Source organism: Salvelinus alpinus, chromosome 35 (genome assembly GCF_045679555.1).
Source record: "Salvelinus alpinus chromosome 35, SLU_Salpinus.1, whole genome shotgun sequence".
In the NCBI taxonomy this organism is placed as follows: domain Eukaryota; kingdom Metazoa; phylum Chordata; class Actinopteri; order Salmoniformes; family Salmonidae; genus Salvelinus; species Salvelinus alpinus.
Window position 1 is genome coordinate 22877425 of NC_092120.1, and position 27249 is coordinate 22904673.

Below are 27249 nucleotides of genomic sequence, written 5' to 3' on the forward strand. Positions count from 1 at the left end.
TATGTTGTTCCATGTCATTGTCACTGACGGATAGCTGGAGAATGCTATATGAGCGAGGTGTCACGCCCTGACCATAGTTTGCTTTGTATGTTTTATGTTTTGGTTGGTCAGGGTGTGATCTGTGTGGGCATTCTATGTTGTATGTCTGGTTTGTATATTTCTATGTGTTTGGCCTGATATGGTTCTCAATCAGAGACAGGTGTTTTGCGTTGTCTCTGATTGGGAACCATATTTAGGTAGCCTGTTTTGTATTGTGGGTTGTGGGTTATTGTCTATGTTATGTTGCATGTTAGCACATTGTTTATATAGCGGTCACGTTCGTCTTATTCGTTTTGTAAGTTTGTTTACGTGTTCTTCATTAAAGATAGAAGAATGTATTCAAACCACGCTGCGCTTTACGACGATCGTGACACGAGGAGAGAAAAAAAAGGGACTTGACTCAGTAATGAAACAAAAACAGATTTAAATTGGGTTTACCATTGACTTTATACATTTAGCAGATAAGTAGCTCAGTATAATAACATTTGGTTAAAAATAAGTCATTTACAAATGTACAAAAAAAATTGCAAATACAAAGGCATCTTCATTTCTTGTGTATAGAAGTATAATAATGCCCAGCTTGTGTGCACAGACTGGCCAGGTCTGGGCTGCACGGTGCCTCTGATTCAGGGCTTCAGTGAGTCAGTATTTACTCAAATGCATAGCTAGTAGTCACATCAGTGCTCTGTAATTAATTACAGTTCTGTTCACATTACCTTTGCAATTCCTTCTAAGTATGACAACAATGGTACTACTACAGTATTTAGCTATGACAAAAAAATGTATGTGCAGTGCTTTTAGGAAGGCCAAATGGTGGAATGAGTTGTGTAGAATAATGTTCGTATTTAGTTCAAGGTTTATTTTATTATTGAAATGTATTTAAGCACTTTTAAACCAATCTAAAATGTTTCATATCCCTGATATTACAAGTGCTCAGTCGTTTCTGAGACCTTCAGATTAGGTTAATCAAATTAAGACACAACCCTTTGGATATGAGTAGCTTCGATCTTACTTCAGGGCCAAAAAAGTAAGGGCCCCTTATCGTCCAAAAGGCTGTTGAAATCAGCCACATACAGTAGATGCTACAGTAGAATGTATGAGTATCTTTCTTATGACTTTGAGTACTGTATTTTACACTGCACTTAAAGTAAAAACAATAAAACAATACTTGAAGTTGTCAAATACACAAGGTTTGTGAAATCATATATGTTCAACACAGAGAAAATAAAACTGAATGAGGTATAAAACATCTATGGGTGTTACACAAAAAGGAGCAACTTGAGGTAAAATACCATGCATCATAAAGAATAAATGAAGTGTGTTTATGTTTTTATTTTTTATACACGGACTGAGTCCTCTTCATTTTGCTTGTTGACATTGAAACCAGACCCCTCACCTCGTTTCCAAAAGGTCCGTTATCGTCCTTCCAGCCTATGTTGGGCAAAGCACTGTGGGAAAAAAACACATATTAATGAGTATGGCTGAGACTATGTGTGAATGCCAGTTGGGCAACTATGGGAAAATACAAAGTAAGAAATAGAACAGGCTTGAGAGGAGAAAAAGGAATGAAATAGTAAAACTGGAGAAATAGATAAGCCCAGAAAGAGAAATAGGTTCCAATGGTTGTAAGAGCAGTGATTCCCAGGGAGTGTTTCAGGGGAACCCATCAGGTCCAGTTGGGATCACTTGAGGATGTGAAGGGTTACGCAAAGCAAGGTCATGGGTCAGGGATAACTTTGTGACACCAACGGGAGCAGCAATGGGGTCTACCATACCCTAAAAAGCAGCAGTGTGACAGTGATGGGGTGGGGGCAGTGACAGGACACAAGGGCAGGGTACGGTTACATTACACTAAAGCTCAGTGGCCACTCTGGGTGCTCTCCCGCAATGAGTGAACTACACCACGCAGTACAGTGTCTGTGAATGTGTGCCACAAACCTCTCTGTCCATGGCTCTCACACCAGAGCTGGCAAGTACAATGCAGCGAGACATTGAACAGAAAATGAAGAATGGAGAGACATTTTTTTTTTTAAGAAATGAAAAAGGAGATCACTCAACTGGAAATTGCCCTGTACCATAAACACAAAAGAAAAGGCACAACAAACTTAAACAGTAGAAAAGCCTAGCTTAAAATAGCCTAATGAAAATCACGAGTTATCAATAACCGTTATGCTCTTGAATTCTACAAAAATACAGAGACAACAGTACGCCAATAACACATACATCCCTGTAATGTAGCCTACTAATGTTAAAATGTACATAGGGAGAGGCTGAGTGTACTCACCTTTGAGAATGTAGTCTGTCAGAAGCCTGGGCACCTTGTCACTGTCGTCTCTCATAGCTTGCAGGACTGCAACAGAAACGCAAACCAATCAGAAAAATAGATTTATTCCAGGAATTTATTTGACCACGGTATGTCAACCATCTATAAGACCAGATAAACAACTGTACCATGTACTTCAAGTAGCACAATTTTTTTGATTTATTCAAGATTCATTTGATGGGTGGGGGATAAATGCTCTGCACCTGAGAGTTGCCACTTACTAAGGTGCCACTTACTTTGGGTAAGGATCTGAAGATCTTCCACCGATGGAGGACCTCCTTTCTTCTCATATGGAATGACTGTGGTCAGATACTAAGAGAGACCATGGGGTAGAAACAACAGAGAAAAAGAGGGAGTATAAGTACAAAACCTAGTGAAAGTGTAAACACCCCTTGTACACTTTTCACATTTTTCTGCCTTAATTCAATTACACGTTATATTGTTTTCCTACTACAGCCTATCCCACATTTTCAAAGTGAACGAAGAATTATAGAACATTTTCCAAATTAATACCAATTAAAAAAAACAGTCTTGATTGCATATGTAATACTTGGTGGAACCACCATTGGCAGCCATTACAGCTGGCAGCCATTACACAAATGTTCCTCTCACAGATGTAATGCCTGTCAAAAGTTATTCCACCAAGTATTAACTATGGCGTGTGAAGACATATGCAATCAAGGCATGTTTGTTTCGTGTTCTAATTAATTAAGAACATTTTCTATAATTTTCCTTTACATTGAAATTGTGTAGTAGGTTGTGTAGACTGGTCGGAAAAAAAATCAAATGTAATCCCATTTTACATTTAATACTAAGGCGGAACATTTAGAAAACTGTGCAAGGGGTGTGAAAAATTTCACCAGGCACTGTACACGCTAAATACAATTGTTCAATTGCTTCTCCATGAGAGTAGAAGTGGGCAACCATTGTAGAAAAGCAATTAACAGAGTGATGTTTGTTAAGACTCCTTCTTAAATACAGTGGGGGGTGGGTATGGTTAGCCATTTCCTATGGAGAGGTGAGACAGCGAGTAATTTATGTTCAGTTTATGGAGATGTGAAGCTGGGTGGATCAGCATTTTTAGGTGGGACTTACAGAGCAAAAGTCCAGACTTTAAATCTTCGTCATACTTTAGACTTTTTGTTATTATTATTATTTAGCGCGCTACTCTTCTTACACTGTTCGCGCTAGAAACGCCGTGGAAACATTACAACGTATAGACAACCATTTTGGGAACGCACTAGAAGGCATTACATAAATCCGCTTGGAGCCGGTTTAAACTGCATTTTAATGTTGACTGCTTAGGTATCAAGCAAAGTGCTTTATGCATGCTCAGTTCTTGGGTCTCAGGGGCCGCCCGAGTAGAAATGTTAAATGGAAGTTATGGAACTCCCTCGCCCGGTTATTTTTTACGAGGAAAAGTCCTCAATGAAACTGACATTAGGCTAAATGTGGAGAATTATACATTTGCCTCTGTTGGCCATCAAGTAAACCTATTCATGTGTATGACATTGTAGGCTACCATTTGATACAATAAATGTTGTTGAAATGACGATATCACTGGAGTCATTGCAAATCAATTTGTGCCGCTTGTGGAGCCTTTGTGCCACTTGTGTAGCCTTGTGTAGCCTTTGTGCCGCTTGTGTAGCCTTGTGGAGCCTTTGTGCCGCTTGTGGAGCTGGCAAACCAATGAAATATATAGCCTATAGCTTTGTCGGTGTAGCCTTGTGTTATTATGAACTATGAACTGTCAGATTAGGCTACATGTAAAACCCATTCAAAAAAATAAACACTGGCTGTTGTTGACAAGCATATTAAGTTCATATATATATTATTCATATTTAATTCAGTGATTGAAATGATGACCCCATTCTCAGTTGCCTGTTCCAGCCGGCTATTGGGGAAACAAGCACTTCTTATTGCGAAATCGCCTCGCTTTTTATATTGAATAAATGTGTCTTAATTTGAACTAAGCAAGCTGCTCAATCGTTCAGTTTACATCTTGCCTACGTCTTGTCTAGGATACTGTAGACTATCTGAAATGAGATGTAGGCCTATAAGGGGCTATAGGCTACCTGCCTTTATCTCAGCAAACTATGGTAAAATTGAATTGGCAACTCCTCTCTTGCTGTAAAAAAAAATTAATTGGGCTAGTTTTCAGGCCTTTTGGGAGGGTTTTGAGAGGTCATTGGGCTAGAAATTTAAGCTTGACCTGGCAACCCTGCTTCTCATTGCACTTCTTTCAGTTTTCACATGCAACAACTGTCGTTTAGACACTGACCACAACCACACAACTACTGACCACAACTACTGCTCTTGTCTGTACTAGCTCTGGTACAGCTCTGGCCCTGGGTGTGCTCTGGTTCGCACTAGCTTTGGTCTACACTATACATTTTAACCACTTAAATTAGCATATCATGCCCACCAACAATAATTGTAACTCTTGAACCGTTCAAGCTAGATACACCAAACCAACTTTCATATTTTCAGACTATCTTAGCTTTTCACCTACCTACTTTTTCAACTATAACCAGTCACCACCATTACTACTGCAGGCACTACCACTACTATAACATATTTCAAAACCATACATACTTTAAAACAAGCTAGCAAATAAACCACATCAGGAAATTACTTTTAGCAATAAAGAGTTAATTTATTAGCTAGACTTACAGCTAGCTATCAGTAGGTCTACATAGAAATCTATTCTACATACAGTGTAGGGATGCTCCTGACTAAAACAAATCTTAGTTGACCAAGAGTCTTCTGATTAGTCGGGAAAAAATTACTTCTATTTTCCATGTCCTATGTTTGAATAAAATCAACTATATGTACGCTACTGAGCTTGTCTGATGCTTTAAGCACTGAGATTAAAAATGAAGACACATAAATTACTAAAGAGAGAGCCAGAGATCAATATAGCCTAACCAGAAGAAAAACACCTGTTCCCGACCTTCCTCCTCCCGCTGCCCGCTGCTGCTGGCTTTCGCAGATTTGCCTCGGCTGTTAAGCTCCTGAATTTGCCGGTAATAGGCTACACCAGCGGATGGCAACCTTTTCCATTTGGAGTGCCAAGTTATCATACCATTTCTACTGATCTGTCACGTTCCTGACCTGTTTTCTGTTGTTTTGTATGTGTGTGATGGTCAGGGCGTGAGTTTTGGGTGGGCATTCTATGTTGTGTGTTTCTATGTTGGTTTAGGGTTGCCTGGTATGGCTCTTAATTAGAGGCAGGTGTTTTGCGTTCCTCTAATTAAGAGTCATATTTAGGTAGGTTGTTTCACTGTGTTCGTTGTGGGTGGTTGTTACCTGTCTCTGTGTTTGTGTTCTGCACCAGATAGGTCTGTATCGGTTTTGCACGTTTGTTATTTTGTAAGTTGTTTGTAGTGTTCACTTGTTCTTATAATTAAACATGTTGAGCACTGGCTACGCTGCATTTTGGTCCTCTCCTTCACCCCAGGAAGAAAACCTTTACAGAACCACCCACCAAACCAGGACCAAGCAGCGTAGCAACGGGGAGCAGCAGCGGCCCAGTACACAGGACTACTGGACACAGGAGGAATGGTCTTGGGAGATCATGGACGGAAAAGGACCCTGGGGAAGGGTTGGAGAGAATCGCCGCTCTCGGGAGGTGAAGAACCGGAGTTATGAGGGGACGCGTCTTGCACGGAAGCCTGAAAAGCCCGTGAGTAACGGCCAAAAATTTCTTGGGGGGGGGGGGGCTAAAGGGGTGTGTGGCGAAGCCGGGTTGGATACCTGAGCCAACTCCCCGGGCTTGCCGTGGAGTGAGAGAGCGTCGTACTGGTCAGACACCGTGTTATGCGGTAAAGCGCACGGTGTCCCCAGTACGCGTGCTTAGCCCAGTGCGGGCTATTCCACCTTGCCGCACTGGGAGGGCTAGGTTGGGCATCGAGCCGAGTGCCATGAAGCCGGCCCAACGTATCTGGTCTCCAGTACGTCTCCTCGGGCCGGCGTACATGGCACCAGCCTTACAGGTGGTGTCCCCGGTTCGCCTGCATAGCCCAGTGCGGGCTATTCCACCTCGCCGCACTGGCAGGGCTATGGGGACCATTCAACCTGGTAAGGTTGGGGAGGCTCAGTGCTCAAGAGCACGTGTCCTCCTTCACGGTCCGGTATATCCGGCGCCACCTTCCCACCCCAGCTCAGTACCACCAGTGCCTACACCACGCACCAGGCTTCCAGTGCATCTCCAGAGCCCTGTTCCTCCTCCACGCACTCTCCCTATGGTGCGTGTCTCCAGCCCAGTGCCTCCAGTTCCGGCACCACGCACCAAGCCTCCTGTGCGTCTCCAGAGCCCTGTACGCACTGTTCCTTCTCCCCGCACTCGCCCTGAGGTGCGTGCCCTCAGCCCGGTACCTCCAGTTCCGGTACCACGCACCAGGCCTAGAGTGCGCCACGAGAGTCCAGTGTGCCCTGTTGTTGTTCCCCGCACTAGCCTGAAGGTGCGTGTCCTTAGCCCGGTACCTCCAGTTCCGGTACCACGCACCAGGCCTACAGTGCGTCTCAGCCGGCCAGAGTCTGCCGTCTGCCCAGCGGCGCCTGAACTGCCCGTCTGCCCAGCGGCGCCTGAACTGCCCGTCTGCCCAGCGGCGCCTGAACTGCCCGTCTGCTCAGCGGCGCCTGAACTGCCCGTCTGCCCAGCGGCGTCTGAACTGCCCGTCTGCCCTACGCCGTCTGAACTGTCCGTCTGCCATGAGCCTGCAAAGCCGCCCGTCTGCCATGAGCCTGCAAAGCCGCCCGTCTGCCATGAGCCTACAGAGCCGTCCGCCAGACAGGAGCCGCTAGAGCCGTCCGCCAGACAGGAGCCGCTAGAGCCTTCCGCCAGACCGGATCAGCCAGAGCCTTCCGCCAGACCGGATCAGCCAGAGCCTTCCGCCAGACCGGATCAGCCAGAGCCTTCCGCCAGACCGGATCAGCCAGAGCCTTCCGCCAGACCGGATCAGCCAGAGCCTTCCGCCAGACCGGATCAGCCAGAGCCTTCCGCCAGACCGGATCAGCCAGAGCCTTCCGCCAGACCGGACCTGCCAGAGTCCCTCAGCCCGGACCTGCCAGAGTCCCTCAGCCCGGACCTGCCAGAGTCCCTCAGCCCGGACCTGCCAGAGTCCCTCAGCCCGGACCTGCCAGAGTCCCTCAGCCCGGACCTGCCAGAGTCCCTCAGCCAGGACCTGCCAGAGTCCCTCAGCCAGGACCTGCCAGAGTCCCTCAGCCAGGACCTGCCAGAGTCCCTCAGCCAGGACCTGCCAGAGTTCCTCAGCCAGGACCTGCCGCCCCTTATCCCGGTGCTGCCCCTTATCCCGGTGCTGCCCCTTATCCCGGTGCTGCCCCTTCATTTAGGTGGTTTTAGTTGGAGGGTGGTCATTGGGAGGGGGATACAGAAGCGGGGAGTGACTATGGTGGTGTGGGGACAGCGTCCGGAGCCTGAGCCACCACCGTGGTCAGATGCCCACCCAGACCCTCCCCTGGACTTTGTGCTGGTGCGCCCGGCGTTCGCACCTTGAGGGGGGGGTTCTGTCACGTTCCTGACCTGTTTTCTGTTGTTTTGTATGTGTGTGATGGTCAGGGCGTGAGTTTTGGGTGGGCATTCTATGTTGTGTGTTTCTATGTTGGTTTAGGGTTGCCTGGTATGGCTCTTAATTAGAGGCAGGTGTTTTGCGTTCCTCTAATTAAGAGTCATATTTAGGTAGGTTGTTTCACTGTGTTCGTTGTGGGTGGTTGTTACCTGTCTCTGTGTTTGTGTTCTGCACCAGATAGGTCTGTATCGGTTTTGCACGTTTGTTATTTTGTAAGTTGTTTGTAGTGTTCACTTGTTCTTATAATTAAACATGTTGAGCACTGGCTACGCTGCATTTTGGTCCTCTCCTTCACCCCAGGAAGAAAACCTTTACATGATCTGCATGCCAGTTATGATTTTCATATGCACATTTTCATGGAACAGTTTAATTTAATTTATAATAAAGCCTTCCTATCTCAAAATCAATGTTATGTGGTAAATCTAAATGAAAATGATACAAATCTAAAAGTAACTTTTATTTTCATTGCCAATATGTAAAAATAGTCTACATGAAGCCAAACATTTTTAACATTGCAACCTGCAGGTAGAAAATATCCTGATAAAAATAAATATAATCTAAATCACATTGTCTATGCATGACCTGTCTGCAAGGAACTTGAAACAATGTGTCAGCTATTGTTTTAACTTGGTCTGGCCTGAAGCTCCTGCTAGCTAACTTGCAACATTGTATAAAATATTCTGAGTCCTCAAGAGTTTTCAGCTCTAGACAGACAGACACAGCTGCAGGCTATTTTGCGAGGGATAAGACGTAATCAGGTAGACCTATTTTATGACGCTTCCACCGGATCAGAGCATGACATTTCTTCCCCTTTCATGCTGAGCGGTAATCAAAAGGGAGCGAGCTGTAAAGATTTTTCAAATAGGCTCCGTTGAGGAACAACTATAATTTTCAATGGATGTAAAAACAGACTTTGTCTACTCGCTGCTTGAGGCGAAGAAAAAATTACTTTCAGAAATTCCACAGTGATAGTAAGTTAAGACAATCATAAATAGCATTAGATCCTCAAATGGGCACAATTGTAGGCCTACATTTGCTCGCAGACTAAGTAGACTAGTCCTAATTCTATATGCGTAATCAGTTGCGTGTCCTCTACTCAAGATTGACAGGAGTGCTCCAAACAAAAGACAATTAATAAATTGACAACTTGTAAATGGAATGAAATAAACCAAAACTTTTTTCTCACAGCCTAGGTTGTGTGCTCTGCAAACGTGTCCACTCCTACAATGACAACTGTGACAACGGTAAGACTGTAATAATAATATATTGAGTGCATTAACAGAAATGACCGTAACCAAACAAACATTGTAGATTAGAAATTATGGGAATTAACAGTAAATGTACTACTGGTGATACTGGTGCACCTTTCCAACAAGTCAATTCGTCAGATTTCTGCCCTGCTTGAGATGCCCGGTCAACTGTAAGTGCTGTTATTGTAAAGTGTAAATGTCTAGGAACAACAATGGCTCAGCCGCGAACAATGGCTCAGCCGAGTGCTGAAGGGCGTAGCGCGTAAAAATTCTCTGTCCTCGGTTGCAACACTCACTACGGAGTTCCAAACTGCATCTGGAAGCAACGTCAGTACAATAACTGTTCATCGGGAGCTTCATGAAATAGGTTTCCAATGCCAAGCATCGGCTGGAGTGGTGTAAAGCTCGCTGCCATTGGACTCTGGAGCAGTGGAATTGCGTTCTCTGGAGTGACGAATCATGCTTCACCATCTGGCAGTTCGACAGACGAATCTGGGTTTGACTGATGCCAGGACAATGCTACCTGCCCGAATGCATAGTGCCAACTGTAAAGTTCGGTGGAGGAGGAATAATGGTCTGGGGCTGTTTTTAATGGCCCCTTAATTCCAGTGAAGGGAAATCTTAACGCTATAGCATACAATAACATTCAAGATGATTATGTGCTTCCAACTTTGTGGCAACAGTTTGGGGATGGCCCTTCCCTGTTTCAGCATGACAATGCCTTATGCACAAACCGAGGTCCATACAGAAACGGTCGGTTAAGAACGGTTTGGAATAGCTTTACTGGCCTGCACAGAGCCCTGACCTCAAACCCATTAAACACCTTTGGGATGAATTGGAATGCAGACTGCGAGCCAGGCCTAACCGCCCAACATCAGCGTCCGACCTCACTAATGCTCTTGTGGCTGAATGGAAGCAAGTCCCTGCAACAATGTTCCAACATGTAGTGGAAAGTAGGGCTGGGCGATATATAGAATTAATTTGAATTCATGTTTTTGCGCGACATTCCAAATGCCTGCAGAATCAACGTTTTTGTATTTTTCGTTTTCATGAGCATTTATGTCCGCTTGTTCTCATGTCTTTTTGGTCTCGTCTCGTTCACTCCTTCTGTGCTGTGCACCTTCCCATTTACACCAGAGGTCTGTATATAATGACAAGATGCTCATGTGGCCGCCCTAACAACGGGTGTCGTTGTTCGAAAGGCGGGAAGGCAGGCGGACAAGCTTAGGTTCAAAATAAGCACACAGAAACGCATTGGCCATATTTTGGACAGATTTTAGCGCTTCGCCTCTTTCTCCCAAGACGCTCCCCCAACAACTCACAAAAACAAAGATGAGAGATCACTTCTTCCTCTCTGACAAACGGTTTCAATATGCTATTTGCATTTGAGGTTTGGTCCAACAGAATCGATCATATGGACACCGAAACACATGGAGACATTATTTTACTGTAGTAGAGGAGAAGTTAACCCTATCGAACCATACCCTGTTTATGTTTCAACTCCTCAAATTTCAAGCAGAGCAGACACTACTGAAAAGGATGTACCAATGAACAAAACTAATGATCAGTTTGTAGCGCGCATTACGGTACAATGTATCGCTGGCAGCATTTTTGTCGAATAAAGATAGTTATACTAGCTGTTTAGGCTGTGTTTTATAAATGTGCAATAAGCATAAAACAGTTATATAAGGAATTGGCAACTCGTTCTCATTCTGAGAAATGAGGTAGGCCACTTTATTTCAACATCTGTTCAAACAGTTGGAGATGGACAGAAGAATGTGTTAGTTAAAATTCAACTGTTTTGCTTTGTTAGCTGAATTCAGAGCTTGTGAAATTATACCTAGATCCAAGTTGGCTAAACTTGAAAAATAAATATTAGTTGGCTACTTACTAGCACGTGTGCTTGTGCTTGAGAGATTGTTTATGAGACCGGTGTTCATTTTCTATGCCTGATACATTATTAGTTGATGTGCATTATGCATGGTTCTGATTAAATTTGTAACAAAAATATCATTTTTATAGACAGACCTGACAGCCAGATCAGTGATTATTACAAAAAAAAGCAGGTACAAGTATTTTGATAAAATAATTAAATTATTAGTGGGTCTTATGGCTGTTGAAGGCATTTATTTAGCCTAGGTATAATTTTACAAGCTCTGAATTCATTAGATTATTGCTGACTGTTTTAAACGCAGTGTAATTTACCTTTAAATTGTACAACAAAGCTTATTTAGAGAAAACATCAAAAAAAAATCTATATATACACAGTTGAAGTTGGAAGTTTACATACACTTAGGTTGGAGTCATTAAAACTCGTTTTTCAACCACTCCACAAATTTCTTGTTAACAAACTATAGTTTTGGCAAGTCGGTTAGGACATCTACTTTGTGCATGACACAAGTAATTTTTACAACAATTGTTTACAGACAGATTATTTCACTAATAATTCACCGTATCACAATTCCAGTGGGTCAGAAGTTAACATACACTGAGTTGACTGTGCCTATAAACAGCTTGGAAAATTCAAGAAAACGATATCATGGCTTTAGAAGCTTCTCAGCAAAAAAATCTTTTTTTAAGCTAATTGACATCATTTGAGTCAATTGGAGGTGTACCTGTGGATGTATTTCAAGGCCTACCTTCAAACTCAGTGCCTCTTTACTTGACATCATGGGAAAATCAAAATAAATCAGCCAAGACCTCAGAAAAAAAATTGTAGACCTCCACAAGTCTGGTTCATCCTTGGGAGCAATTTCCAAATGCCTGAAGGTACCACGTTCATCTGTACAAACAACAGTATGCAAGTATAAACACCATGGGACCACGCAGTCGTCATACCGCTCAGGAAGGAGATGCGTTCCGTCTCCTAGAGATGAACGTACTTTGGTGTGAAAAGTGCAAATCAATCCCAGAACAACAGCAAAGGACCTTGTGAAGATGCTGGAGGAAACAGGTACAAAAGTATCTATATCCACGGTAAAATGAGTCCTATGTCGACATAACCTGAAAGGCCGCTCAGCAAGGAAGAAGCCACTGCTCCAAAACCGCCATAAAAAAGCCAGACTACGGTTTGCAACTGCACATTGGGACAAATATTGTACTTTTTGGAGAAATGTCCTCTGGTCTGATGAAACAAAAATAGAACTGTTTGACCCGAATGACAATCGCTGTGTTTGGAGGAAAAAGGGGGATGCTTGCAAGCCGAGGAACACCATCCCAACCGTGAAGCACGGGGGTGGCAGCATCATGTTGTGGGGGTGCTTTGCTGCAGGAGGGGCTGGTGCCCTTCACAAAATAGATGGCATCATGAGGGAGGAAAATTATGTGGTATATTGAAGCAACATCTCAAGACATCAGTCAGGAAGTTAAAGCTTGGTCGCAAATGGGTTTTCCAAATGGACAATGACCCCAAGCATACTTCCAAGGTTGTGGCAAAATGGCTTAAGGACAACAAAGTCAAGGTATTGGAGTGGCCATCACAAAGCCCTGACCTCAATCCTATAGAAAATGTGTGGGCTGAACTGAAAAAGCGTGTGTGAGCAAAGAGGCCTACACACCTGACTCAGTTACACCAGCTCTGTCAGGAGGAATGGGCCAAAATTCACCCAACTTATTGTGGGACGCTTGTGGAAGGCTACCCGAAACGTTTGACCCAAGTTAAATAATTTTAAGGCAATGCTACCAAATACTAATTGAGTGAATGTAAACTTCTAACCCACTGGGAATGTGATGAAAGAAATAAAAGCTGAAATAAATAATTCTCTCTACTATTATTCTGACATTTCACATTCTTAAAATAAAGTGGTGATCCTAACTGACCTAAGACAGGGAATTGTTACTTGGATTAAATGTCAGGCAGGAATTGTGAAAAACTGAGTTTAAATGTATTTGGCAAAGGTGTATGTAAACTTCCGACTTCAACTGTATATATTGTGAATCTCCCATAAGCTGAGAAAATCGAGATATGAGTTTTAGGCCATATCACCCAGCCCTAAGCCTTCCCAGAAGTGTAGAGGCTGTTATAGCAGCAAAGGGGGGACCAACTCCATATTAATGCCCATGATTTTTGAATGAGATGTTCAACGAGCAGGTATTCACATACTTTTGGTCATGTAGTGTATATTTGCCACAGCTTGACTAAATAAATCTCAGTCGACCAACAGCCTATCGACCAAACAATCAACTAACTAGGGTCAGCCCTAATACAGTGCTTTCTGAAAGTATTCATACCCCTTGACTTATTCCACATTATGTTGTGTTACAGCCTGAATTCAAAATGAATTAAAATAATTTCTCACCCATCTACACACAATACCCCATAACAACAAAGTGAAAACATGTTTTTGGAAATGTTAGTAAAAAAATGTTAAATGAAATACAGAAATATCTAATTTACATAAATAAGTATTCACACCCCTGAGTCAATACATGGTAGAACCCCCTTTGGCAGAGATTACAGCTGCAAGTCTATCTGAGTAAGTCTCTAAGAGCTCTGCACACCTGGATTGTACAATAGTTGCACATCTTTTTTAAATTCTTCTAGCTCCGTCAAGTTGGTTGTTGATCATTGCTAGTCAGCAATTTTCAAGTCTTGCCACAGGTTTTCAAGAAGATTTAAATCACAACTGTAATTAGGCCACTCAAGAACATTCAATGTCGTCTTGGCAAGCACCTCCAGTGTAGATTTGGCCTTGCATTTTAGGTTATTGTCCTGCTGAAAGGTGAATTTGTCTCCCAGTGTCTGTAGGAAAGCAGACTGAACCAGGTTTTCCTCTAAGATTTTGCCTGTGCTTAGCTCTGTTCCGTTTCTTGTGCATCTATTTATCTGAAACCCACAGCATGATTGATTCAGAGTTTCTTTGCTTTCCTAAGAGTGTTGTCCACTTGATCCTGCTTTTTATCCCCATCTTCTAACAAAAGACTGCTTTGTTCTTTGTCTTTCTTCTTTTAGTTTTCACACGCAACAACTGTAGTTGAGACATTTTTGTGATCTAACTGCCCCATAATCCAAATGAATATGGTTGATATAGTAGTTAATCAAAAATAATTATTTTACTACATTAAACTTTGACTATATGCAACTGCTTTGCTTTAAATAGTAAAGTAAAACGTTTTAAACTTCTACCACAAAAATACTTTAATCCCACCAATTGTACTTCATGTACAATTACCATCTAGTTGACCAACAAAAACACACACACACAGCACCAATGAATAGCGCAACAGACAGAGAGAAAGAGAGAAATATAGGCACCTGTCTATCACTCCCACTACTCCCAAAAGTTTGCCGGAAGCCATTTTGAATGGTAGACGAGAGCCCCACCATGCTAAAGCGCTAGAGAGGAAGGAAGTGAAGTAGAGAAACGGGAAGTAAGAGGCACACAAACTAGAAACAAGCAGATGAAAATAGAAGGAACCATGTGCAAGGTTTAAAAGGTCAATATCCCCAAAACAATAAACCAGTAAATGAGTTTGTAAAAAGAGTGAAGTAATAAGATATCAAGATAGTAATACGGGGGGACATCTGTACAAGCAAGAAATAAGTTGTATAAGGTTTGAATACATTAAAAGGTTACTAAGCAATGCCATAAAACAGTGGATCAGCAGGAATTGTGTGTGTGTGTTTGTGTGTGTGCACGCACAGCATGGATGGTGTCACTCACTGATCCTAGTGCTTGTGTTCTCTCTGGTCGGCCCTGCGGGGCCCCGGCACCACTCTTGAGTTTTTTCTTTTTCTTCAGTAGTTCCCTGTGTTCCTTCTGTCTGTTCTGCACATCTATCAGGATAGAGATGAAGCTGTTCTTCACCTCTTTTTCAAAGTCCAGCTCGTCCCTGAGGGCCAGGTGTTGAATCAGCTCCTCACCGTAATGTCTGATGGCCATCTCCACCTCCTCTAGCCGCTCATTCAGCTCTGCTACACACAGGGTCCTCTCTCCTGCACACACACACGCACGCGCACACACACACACAGAAATGTAGCATAAGAATGCAAACACACTTTCAACCTCCCCCTCCCTCACACCATTTACACACACACACACACACACACACACACACACACACACACACACACACACACACACACACACACACACACACACACACACACACACACACACACACACACACACACACACACACACACACACACACACACACACACACACACACACACACACACACACACACACACCTAACTGACAAGAGATATACTCACGCTCTTCATAGCTGTGGTTTGTTCTGGGGCGCTGGATGTCCAGAGAGTGCATGGCGAGGTCTGACTGAGAGGGGTGGTTCTGCTCTGCCCCCAGGTCAGGAGAGTCCTGCATCATCTCCTCTATCTCCTCAATAACCTACAATACACACGGTAACACCACACATTTGGGATCAGTTCCATTTCTATTCCTGTCTGTTGCATTGGACATAGAATGTCTCCATGTAGTTCAATTCCAGTCCTTGGAATGAAATTGTATTCCTGAATTGACTGGCACTGTCGATAGAATAGACCCCAACTCTGGTTAACGCACACACACCGGCTCAGTCCACCTGTCATCTGTCTATGTGAAGCACATTCAAGCAACAGGCACAAGCCCCATACCCAGCTCTGCTACACTGTATTTTATCTTTGATAAAGTGCAGGTCAGCCTTGGGCTATTCCAGGCAGAGCTGTGGGTTGGTAGGTTGGTAAATTGGTGGGTAGCCCTACCTGTTCTGCGGTGAAGAGGGGTTCGTCATTGAGGCAGGAGACGATGATGGTGTGCATGTCCATCTGTTCCCTCAGCTCATCGTCGGACAGCTCCAGTGTTACATCATCCACCCTCTGACAGGTCAGGGGGAGGGGATTGAATCAAAACTAAATCCTGGCACAATGAATTCTGAATTTTAGATTGGAGCGATAAACAGATTGGACAGGACGGTAGGGGCAGGGAGAGGCGGAGTGGTGGGGAATAGGGATCGAGGGAGAGAGAGAGAGAGAGACAGAGAGAGTGGGGATGAAAGGAAAGGGGCAAAGAAAGAGCCCTCTATGAAGCAGGAACTTGACTCACTGGTTTGTCTTTGAGGTTTAGAGCGGGGAGATGGAGGGAGCGCGTTCGAGACTGTTTCCAATCCACTGCCATGACATTACCATAATTATCTGCGAGAGCATTCCAGATCCTGTGGGGTGAAATGAGATGAGAGACAGATGACAGTTAACACCACCACCTGTAGGACCAAAAGCTCATGTAGATAAGTGATAGCTAACTTCTAATAATGGTCAACAGTGGTTAAATGTGTCATAATGACACTGCACTTGGAAGCAGTAAGATGTAACGAGGACTAATCTGCCAGCTGTGCGATATGTTTGGGCTGTTGATAATGCTACAGCCGCACCGCTTTAAAACGGTATTATGAATAGTGAGAAGCGGAAGGGTGAGACATTAATAACGAATCTATCATTTATAAACAGCATAGTATTGGGCTAACTATTTATTAACCACAAACAGATTAGTGGGATCAACTACTCTACCCAAGACATAAGCCAAATATTTAATCTTTTAGGAGGGGATAAATGTGAATTGTCCGATTTATTCTGAACTCCCGGGAAGGGTATTTCGGTCAACATTCTAATCTAGAGTTTAGTAGGATGTCTTTGTTAGGCACATTTGGGAAACCATGCACTGTTATGTTGTCAACTGAGATTATGTGAGTTCTAAGATCTAGTTTGATGGAGCAGCCAAATGACCATTGATAACATTGCTTATTGACAAGTCATCAGCATAACTGACAGTACGTGCATAGCAACAATAATGCAAAGGGGAAAAAAGCATCATTATAAACGTAAACTTCTAGTGAAATGAACGTAGCATTACAATATTCTCGAATATGTGTAAATATGAGTTTATCTGATACAATGTTGAATGTCCGCCGCTTGCATCAACCATCAATACTCGTGACAGCATGTATGAGTTGGACGCTATTGTGCAGGGCGTGACATTGACATTTGATCGTATGTCGCAAGGGAGGAACGGTGTTGTTACAAACTAACTTTGGCCAGGAGTCACTTCGCATACTCACTCGTCGTTCCTCAACGTTGTATCCTCGGTGATAATGTTTACAGGGGCGATGTTCTCCGTTTGGGTGTTGAAATTTCGGAAACACACTGTCAATCTCTCGTCGAAATCGTTCACCAGCTCTTCCATGGACTTGAAGCTGCCTATTTCGCCCGAAAAGCTGTTGTTGAGCTCTGGAAGGACCCTCAGAACGCCTGTCAACTGCTCGGCAACCAAGTTTACTCGGTCCATCCGAGTCCCCTGCTCTGAGACCGGCTCAAATTCCTTAAAATCGTGCCACTCGTCATCGAAATGTGCAAGGGGCGCCGCCATGGCTGCACCCAAAGTGCCTCTGATGAATGATGTATGCGACGACGGAATGTCAGGACACAGCATCCTCCGGTGGGAGCTGTGTCTCTTTGGACCGGTCCGAAAACTATTTTTCGCCACCTCCGAGGTCCTAACCTCTTGGCGTTTGCGTATCTATAAAAACGGGATAGGCGCAAGCAATATGGTAATATAACAACATTCGGGGAGACAACGCCTTATTGCTTACACCTTTCTGGGTTTTACAGATCTGCAATCACTGAACACTAAGGTCAAAGGAAAATGGTGCCAGGGGTTACTTTCAGGCCGGGCTTCCCTCTCACAAAATGACCCTTTGACATAAAAACGTAACCAAATGTATTCACAGAGATAGAGGCCAAACAAAGTATTAGTCAGTTTATTTTCAATAATCTAGAACATTAAATAAATTGTAGTCCCAAGACCCAAACTATGGAATTTAATGACATTTACACAATAATAGTAGCTTAGCTAGGCTACAATCAAATTCAGACCAGTCACCAGAGAATGACTAAACATTTTGATGCTTCAGGGACTAATTTTACATTGGTTTGCAAACATTCTGGACCAACACCATTTTGATCTTGTATAGCAACACTACAAAGCGGCACCCCAACATCTGAAACAGAAGAAATAGGTTTCCTTAGAGAGAATAACAGAATGTTCAACTGCACAACACATGCATTAAAACATAATTCTTTCATACTAACACTTGACACCCAGCTTCATAACACGTTATGACAGTCATAACCCTGTCATAATATGTCATAACAGCTGACACAACATTGTCATAACCTGTCATATTATTGTCATAACACTGTCATGACCCATATATTTACACCTGTTGTGACATATATTGTGTTATTTTATGTTTGGCTATGACACCTACATAAGCGTGTGAAAACACACATTTATTTAAATGTATTTTTTCCCTGCCAAGAAGTTTCCTTTCGTTTGAAAATGTGTTTCTTAAGTCCTTTGTTGTTGTTTGTTACGAATACCACCGAAGGTGGCTCCCCTTCCTGTTCGGGTGGCGCTCGGCGGTCGTCGTCGCCGGTCTACTAGCTGCCACCGATCCCTTTTTCATTTTCGTTTGTTTTTGTCTAATTGTTTTCACCTGTTCCTTGTTGGGGTTTTGGGATGGGTGTTATTTAAGTTCGTTTAGCCCGCTGGTGTTTGTGCGGGCTTAATGTTATTTGACGTATATGGTGTTTGTGTTCTGTTGGGTTTTCGCTGTCCGGTATTTTTAGTAACTATGGTTTTGGGTTTGTTGCACCTGTGTTTAGGGCTTCACCCGCGTTTGTAAACTGGTTACTTGACGAAGGACATTAAAAGCGTTTTTTCCCGGTTACCTTCTGCTCTCTGCGTCTGACTCCACACCCATCACTCTCCAGACGTTACATTGTTGTAATGAATTCTTTACAGTCATGTTTTTTTTCATCATATTTTACATAACTTGTAGAAAATACACTTTATGACACTGTCATTAAGCATTATGACCATCCTGTGCCACTACTTGAACTAAGAAAATACACTTTATGACACTGTCATGAAGCATTATGACCATCCTGCGCCACTACTTGAACTAAGAAAATGGACTTTATGATACTGTCAAGAAGCATTATGACCATCATAATCATATAGGCCTATCACATACCGTTATGTCAGTCATCAGTCAAAAAAAGGGTGTATTGTCCTGCTTCTGAAATCTTCTCCTGTATTCATCCCAGTCATCAGCAACAGAGCATTGGGGTAGGTACATGTCTGACATCAATTTGTGCGCAATTACAATAATAATTTAATATGGTAAATTTCAGTAAATGTTATATAACATAAACATAATGTTGAAAAGTAGGCTATGGTGTAAGTAGGCTATTTGTTTTGTAGGCTATTGTAGGATATAAAGTAGGCTATTTGTCTTGTGTGGTAGGTTTTGTGGGTTTTAACACTCTTATGTAGGTGTCATAACCAGCCATAAAACAACGCAATATATGTCACAACAGATTAAATATATGTGTCAAGACAGTGTTATGACCATATGACAGTTTGACAAGTTATGTCAGCTGTTATGACATGGTTATGACCGTGTCATAACGTGTTATGATGCTGGGTGTCAAGTAAAGTGTTACCCATTGTTATTTATGTTGTCCTATAGGCTATTACTGTGTTAGTCTGGTGCTATTATAATTGAGTAATCTTTGCAGTGATAAACACTTTACCTTCGTTTTTACCATTGCTTTATCAGTGCCAGAGGGACTATCTTTCTGCACCTCTCCCTTTATTGCAATTGGTTAGTCTGATCCGTGGATTCAAGATTAATTCCTTTCCAATCATGATCTGTAATGGCAAGAAAAAGTTAATTGGTTCAGTAACAATCATACAATTAACAACAACATACAGTAGGCTACAGCGATCTTGTTACGCTCATTGTTGGAATGAGTGGACCAAGGCGCAGCGTGGTAGGCGTACATCTTTCTTTATTTAATGAACACCGAAAAAACAACAAATACAAACCAAACGTAAAGTTTTAGTAGGGCTAAACAGCACAGTACCAAAACAAGATCCCACAAACTACAGGTGGAAAAAAGGCTGCCTAAGTATGATCCCCAATCAGAGACAACGATATACAGCTGCCTCTGATTGGGAACCATACCTGGCCAACAAAGAAATAGAAAACATAGATTGCCCACCCTAGTCACACCCTGACCTAACCAAATAGAGAATTAAAAGGATCTCTAAGGTCAGGGCGTGACAGATCCCTGACAACCATTATCATTACAGCATGACCAATGGAAAACATAAACAGCAGAACCTTAGACAATTTCTATAACAATGCAACCAAAAAGTGTGTGCTCAGCATACACTCCCAATTTTAGTTGAAACTCTGGCGAGCTTAGCTGAAGCAGTTTGTACTTGAAGTTAAGAACTTTGTAGAGATATTCCTCATTATATTTCTGGTTGAATGAGCCCAGAGCAAAGGCCATAGCTTCATTGGCCTCTAGCTGGACATTATACCCCAGTATAGTATAGTTGCCAGCATTAAACAAAGCAGTACCAATATCTGGTACTTTGCCAGTGCCATGTGTAATTTCTATTCTCAAGTCACCTTTACTTTGTAACTCAAGCAAGGCTGCATACTACGCTGCAATGGAATCTCTGACCTCAGAAATACACTGAAGAGTAATGGAGAATGGGTGTGGTGGCAGGAAGTTTCACCGTTCACTTTATTCATCAAAAAAATAAATCAAACAATGCAATCACAGTCTAATATTTGTACTACTGCGACAGGTATTCATTGATATAAATGTTACAATGGCATTTGTGATGCATATGAGAGTGAAAAGTAGCCAAACAATATGACTGAGAGACTTGTCTAGATAGTGTGTGGGAAATAGAGAGATTGCGTGACCAACCAGTGTTTGGAGACCAATATACTGGCAATGACTGAAGAAACCTTTCAGATAGCAAACTCTGTCTCTCCTTGTTCACAAAGTTGAAACTATATTTAGGATATATATTTAGGATATATAAACTCAGCAGAAAAAGAAACGTTCTCTCACTGTCACCTGCGTTTATTTTCAGCAAACTTAACATGTGTAAATATGTGTATGAACGTAACAAGATTCAACAACTGAGACATAAACCGAACAAGTTCCACAGACATGTGACTAACAGAAATGGAATAATGTGTCCCTGAACAAAGGGGGGGTCAAAATCAAAAGTAACAGTCAGTATCAGGTGAAGCCACCAGCTGCATTAAGTACTGCAGTGCATCTCCTCCTCATGGACTGCACCAGATTTGCTAGTTCTTGCTGTGAGATGTTACCCCACTCTTCCACCAAGGCACCTGCAAGTTCCCAGACATTTCTGGGGGGAATGGCCCTAGCCCTTACCCTCCGATCCAACAGGTCCCAGACATGGTCAATGGGATTGAGATCCGGGCTCTTCGCTGGCCATGGCAGAACACTGACATTCCTGTCTTGCAGGAAATCAATCCAGAATGAATAGTATGGCTGGTGGCATTGTCATGCTGGAGGGTCATGTCATGATGAGCCTACAGGAAGGGTACCACATGAGGGAGGAGGATGTCTTCCCTGTATCGCACAGCATTGAAATTGTCTGCAATGACAAATCAAATGTATTTATATAGCCCTTCTTACATCAGCTGATATCTCAAAGTGCTGTACAGAAACCCAGCCTAAAACCCCAAACAGCAAGCAATGCAGGTGTAGAAGAACGGTGGCTAGGAAAAACTCCCTAGAAAGGCCAAAACCTAGGAAGAAACCTAGAGAGGAACCAGGCTATGAGGGGTGGCCAGTCCTCTTCTGGCTGTGCCGGGTGGAGATTATAACAGAACATGGCCAAGATGTTCAAATGTTCATAAATGACCAGCATGGTCAAATAATAATAATCACAGTAGTTGTCGAGGGTGCCACAAGTCAGCACCTCAGGAGTAAATGTCAGTTGGCTTTTCATAGCCGATCATTAAGAGTATCTCTACCGCTCCTGCTGTCTCTAGAGAGTTGAAAACAGCAGGTCTGGGACAGGTAGCACGTCCGGTGAACAGGTCAGGGTTCCATAGCCGCAGGCAGAACAGTTGAAACTGGAGCAGCAGCACGGCCAGGTGGACTGGGGACAGCAAGGAGTCATCATGCCAGGTAGTCCTGAGGCATGGTCCTAGGGCTCAGGTCCTCCGAGAGAGAGAAAGAAAGAAAGAAAGAAAGAGAGAATTAGAGAGAGCATACTTAAATTCACACAGGACACCGGGTAAGACAGGAGAAGTACTCCTGATATAACAGACTGACCCTAGCCCCCCGACACATAAACTACTGCAGCATAAATACTGGAGGCTGAGACAGGAGGGGTCAGGAGACACTGTGGCCCCATCCGATGATAACCCCGGACAGGGCCAAACAGGCAGGATATAACCCCACCCACTTTGCCAAAGCACAGCCCCCACACCACTAGTGTGAGATATCTTCAACCACCAACTTACCATCCTGAGACAAGGCCGAGTATAGCCCACAAAGATCTCCGCCACGGCACAACCCAAGGGGGGAGCGCCAACCCAGACAGGAAGATCACGTCAGTGACTCAACCCACTCAAGTGATGCACCCCTCCTAGGGACGGCATGGCAGAGCACCAGTAAGCCAGTGACTCAGCCCCTGTAATAGGGTTAGAGGCAGAGAATCCCAGTGGAGAGAGGGGAACCGGCCAGGCAGAGACAGCAAGGGCGGTTCGTTGCTCCAGAGCCTTTCCGTTCACCTTCACACTCCTGTGCCAGACTACACTCAATCATATGATCCACTGAAGAGATGAGTCTTCAGTAAAGACTTAAAGGTTGAGACCGAGTCTGCGTCTCTCACATGGGTAGGCAGACCATTCCATAAAAATGGAGCTCTATAGGAGAAAGCCCTGCCTCCAGCTGTTTGCTTAGAAATTCTAGGGACAATTAGGAGGCCTGCGTCTTGTGACCGTAGCGTACGTGTAGGTATGTATGGCAGGACCAAATCAGAAAGATAGGTATGAGCAAGCCCATGTAATGCTTTGTAGGTTAGCAGTAAAACCTTGAAATCAGCCCTTGCCTTAACAGGAAGCCAGTGTAGGGAGGCTAGCACTGGAGTAATATGATAAAATAGACAGAATTCTAGCAGCCGTATTTAGCACTAACTGAAGTTTATTTAGTGCTTTATCCGCGTAGCCGGAAAGTAGAGCATTGCAGTAGTCTAACCTAGAAGTAACAAAAGCATGGATTAATTTTTCTGCATAATTTTTGGACAGAAGGTTTCTGATTTTTGCAATGTTACGTAGATTGAAAAAAGCTGTCCTTGAAACAGTCTTGATATGTTCGTCAAAAGAGAGATCAGGGTCCAGATTAACGCCGAGGTTCTTCCTAGTTTAATTTGAGACGACTGTACAACCATCTAGAATAATTGTCAGATTCAACAGAAGATCTCTTTGTTTCTTGGGACCTAGAACAAGCATCTCTGTTTTGTCCGAGTTTAAAAGTAGAAAGTTTGCAGCCATCCACTTCCTTATGTCTGAAACACAGGCTTCTAGTGAGGGCAATTTTGGGGCTTCACCATGTTTCATTGAAATGTACTGTGTGTCACCCGCATAGCAGTGAAAGTTAACATTATGTTTTCGAATGACATCCCCAAGAGGTAAAATATATAGTGAAAACAATAGTGGTCCTAAAACGAAACCTTGAGGAACACCGAAATTTACAGTTGATTTGTCAGAGGACAAACCATTCACAGAGACAAACTGATATCTTTCCGACAGATAAGATCTAAACCAGGCCAGAACTTGTCCGTGTAGACCAATTTGGGTTTTCAATCTCTCCAAAAGAATGTGGTGATCAATGGTATCAAAAGCAGCACTAAGGTCTAGGAGCACGAGGACAGATGCAGAGCCTCGGTGTGACGCCATTAAAAGGTCATTTACCACCTTCACAAGTGCAGTCTCAGTGCTATGATGGGGTCTAAAACCAGACTGAAGCATTTCGTATACATTTGTCCTCGGGAATTCAGTGAGTTGCTGTGCAACAACTTTTTCAATTTTTTTTGAGAGGAATGGAAGATTCGATATAGGCCGATAGACAACAAGCTCAGTCCGATGATGCTGTGACACACCGGACGATGACGGACCCTCCACCTTCAAATCGATCCTGCTCCAGCGTAACGCTCGGTGTAACGCTCATTCCTTTGACAATAAACGCAAATCCGACCATCACCCCTGGTGAGACAAAAACGCGACTGGTCAGTGAAGAGCACGTTTTGCCAGTCCTGTCTGGTCCAGCGACGGTGGATTTGTGCCCATAGCCAATGTTGTTGCCGGTGATGTCTGGTGAGGACCTGCCTTACAACAGGCCTACAAGCCCTCAGTCCAACCTCTCTCAGCCTATTGCGGACAGTCTGAGCACTGATGGAGGGATTGTGCGTTCCTTGTGTAACTCAGGCAGTTATTGTTGCCATCCTGTACCTGTCCCGCAGGTGTGATGTTCGGATGTACCGATCCTGTGCAGGTGTTGTTACACATGGTCTGCCACTGCGAGGACGATCATCTGTCCGTCCTGTCTCCCTGTAGCGCTGTCTTAGGCGTCTCACAGTACGGACACTGCAATTTATTGCCCTGGCCACATCTGTAGTCCTCATGCCTCCTTACAGCATGCCTAAGGCACATTCACGCAGATGAGCAGGGACCCTGGGCATCTTTCTTTTGGTGTTTTTCAGAGTCCGTAGAAAGGCCTCTTTAGTGTTCTAAGTTTTCATAACTGTGACCGTAATTGCCTAAGCTGTTAGTGTCTTAACGACCGTTCCACAGGTGAATGTTCATTAATTGTTTATGGTTCATTGAAACAGTGGGAAACAGTGTTTAAACCCTTTACAATGAAGATCTGTGAAGTTATTTGGATTTTTATGAATTATCTTTGAAAGACAGGGTCCTTTTTTGCTGAGTTTATATATGTACGTACATATAGTGCTTATAGAAAGTCTACACCCCCTTGAACAAAAATAAATAAATGTGAGTTACAAAGTGGGATTGAAATAGATTTAATTGCATTGTTTTTGCCATTGATCTACACAAAATGCTCCAGAATGTCAAAGTGAAAAGAATATTCTACAAATTCTACAAATTAAATAAATAAAATAGAGTCATTGTATAAGTACACCCCATTTGTTTAGGCAAGACTAAATTAGTTCAGAAGTAACATTTGGCTTAACAAATCACATAGGTTATATAGACTCTGTGTGAAATAATAGGGGTTGACATTAATTTTTAATGACTAGCCCTTCCTCTGTCTGTCAAACATACAACATCTGTAAGGTCCCTCAGTCAAGTATTGAATTTCAAGCACAGAATCAACTACAAAGACAAATGAGCTTTTAAAAAGCCTCATAAAGAAGGGTAGATGGGTAACAATAACAAATCAGACATTGAATATATCTTTTTGGCATGGTCAAGTTAATAATTATGCTGTGGATGATGTATTAAACCACCCAGACACATCAAAGATGCAGTCGTCCTTCTGAACTGAGCTGCAGGACAGGAAGGAAACAGCTTCACCGTGAGTGATTGGTGATTGGTGATTTTATTGTTGAGTTCAATGGCTGTAATTGGAGAAAACTGAGGGTGGATCAACAACATTGGAGTGACTCCACAATACTAACTTAACAGAGTGAAAAGAACAATATGCATATGTGTGCAACAAGGCACTAAAGTAATATGCAAAAAAACACAGCAAAGTAATACACTTTTTGGACTAAATGCAAAGCCTTATGTGTACTTCTTCTTTGGTATCTTGGCGTTAGTACATTTTGTTTGTGCATACCACCACCTACTGTGCGGTACAGTGTGGTCAATCAATTTACATTTTGTGATAAAACAATAAAAAAGGAAGGGGGAAAAGGGAAAAGGAAAATACTGCACCACCAACTAACCCTACACATACAGTACCAGTCAACCAGCTTCATAAAGTAGTCATCTGGAATTTCAATTAACAAGACCTAGTCCATATTATTGCAAAAACAGCTCAAATAAGCAAAGAGAAACAACAGTCCATCATTACTTTAAGACATGAAGGTCAGTCAATCCGGAAAAATGCAGTTGCAAAAACCATCAAGCGCTATGATGAAACAGGCTCTCATGAGGACCACAGGAAAGGAAGATCCAGAGTTACCTCTGCTGCAGAGGATAAGTTCATTAGAGTTACCACTCAGAAATCGGCAATTAACTGCACCTCAGATTGCAGCCCAAATAAATGCTTCACAGAGTTCAAGTATCAGACACATCTCAACATCAACTGTTCAAAGGAGACAGCGTGAATAAGGCCTTCATGGTAAAATTGCTGCAAAGAAACCACTACTAAAGGACACCAATATGAAGAAGAGACATGCTTGGGCCAAGAAACACGAGCAATGGACATTGGACTGGTGGAAATCTGTCCTTTGGTCCGATGAGTCCAAATTTGAGAACCGCCATGTCTTTGGAGGGTCATATCAGGATGAGCCTGCAGGAAGGGCAGAGTAGGTGGGCGGAGGATCTCTGCATGTATGGTTCCCAACATGAAGCATGGAGGAGGAGGTGTGATGGTGTGGGGGGTGCTTTGTTTTATTTAGAATTCAAGGCACACTTAACCAGCATGGCTACCACAGCATTCTGCAGCGATACGCCATCCACACCACCAGGCTGTGTAAGGGCTATTTGACCAAGAAGGAGAGTGATGGAGTGCTGCATCAGATGACCTGGCCTCTACAATGACCCGACCTTAACGCAATTGAGATGGTTTTGGATGAGTTGGACCGCAGAGTGAAGTAAAAGCAGCCAACAAGTGCTCAGCATATGTGGGAACTCCTTCAAGACTGTTGGAAAAGCAATCCAGGTGACTACCTCATGAAGCTGGTTGAGAGAATGCCAAGCGTGTGCAAAGCTGTCATCAAGGCAAAGGGTTGCTACATCGAAGACTCTAAAATATAACATACATTTTGATTTGTTTAACACTTTTTTGGTTACCACATTATTCCATTTGTGTAATGTCATAGTTTTGATGTCTACAATGTAAAAAATAGTAAAAATAAACAAAAACCCTTGAATGAGTAGGTGTGTCCAAACTTTTGACTGGTACTGTATATACCACTATTTAATACAAATCTACATCACCACCCCA

The 27249-nt window shown here is 43.1% G+C and overlaps 1 protein-coding gene across 3 annotated transcripts; it reads right to left on the minus strand.

The window, feature by feature from the left end:
- Positions 1 to 467: 467 nt before the first annotated feature.
- On the minus strand, positions 468 to 17708 carry LOC139564265 (fasciculation and elongation protein zeta-2-like). 3 transcript variants are annotated; one of them, XM_071383643.1, is made up of 9 exons: positions 17259 to 17708; positions 16250 to 16358; positions 15910 to 16023; positions 15421 to 15556; positions 14867 to 15138; positions 14458 to 14538; positions 2599 to 2674; positions 2324 to 2389; positions 468 to 1487 (listed from the first exon to the last, which is right to left on the minus strand). In XM_071383643.1, the coding sequence occupies exons 1-9, from the start codon at positions 17627 to 17629 to the stop codon at positions 1471 to 1473; spliced, it is 1242 nt and encodes a 413-aa protein (XP_071239744.1). In that variant the 5' UTR covers positions 17630 to 17708; the 3' UTR covers positions 468 to 1470. The 3 variants fall into 3 exon arrangements, with proteins under 3 accessions (XP_071239744.1, XP_071239745.1, XP_071239746.1); XM_071383644.1 differs by lacking the exon at positions 14458 to 14538 and having other exon boundaries at positions 14846 to 15138; XM_071383645.1 differs by lacking the exon at positions 14458 to 14538 and having other exon boundaries at positions 17259 to 17706.
- Positions 17709 to 27249: the final 9541 nt, after the last annotated feature.

Bases quoted from the DNA above. Each gene is read 5' to 3' on its own strand.
- LOC139564265 (XM_071383643.1), bottom strand. From the start codon at position 17,629: ATGCTGTGTCCTGACATTCCGTCGTCGCATACATCATTCATCAGAGGC. The intron at 15,557-15,909 runs GTAGGGCTACCC...TGTGTATTGTAG, and splicing joins CCCTCTTCACCGCAGAACAG to GTTATTGAGGAGATAGAGGA. The intron at 15,139-15,420 runs GTGAGTATATCT...GTGTGTGTGCAG, and splicing joins AAACCACAGCTATGAAGAGC to GAGAGAGGACCCTGTGTGTA.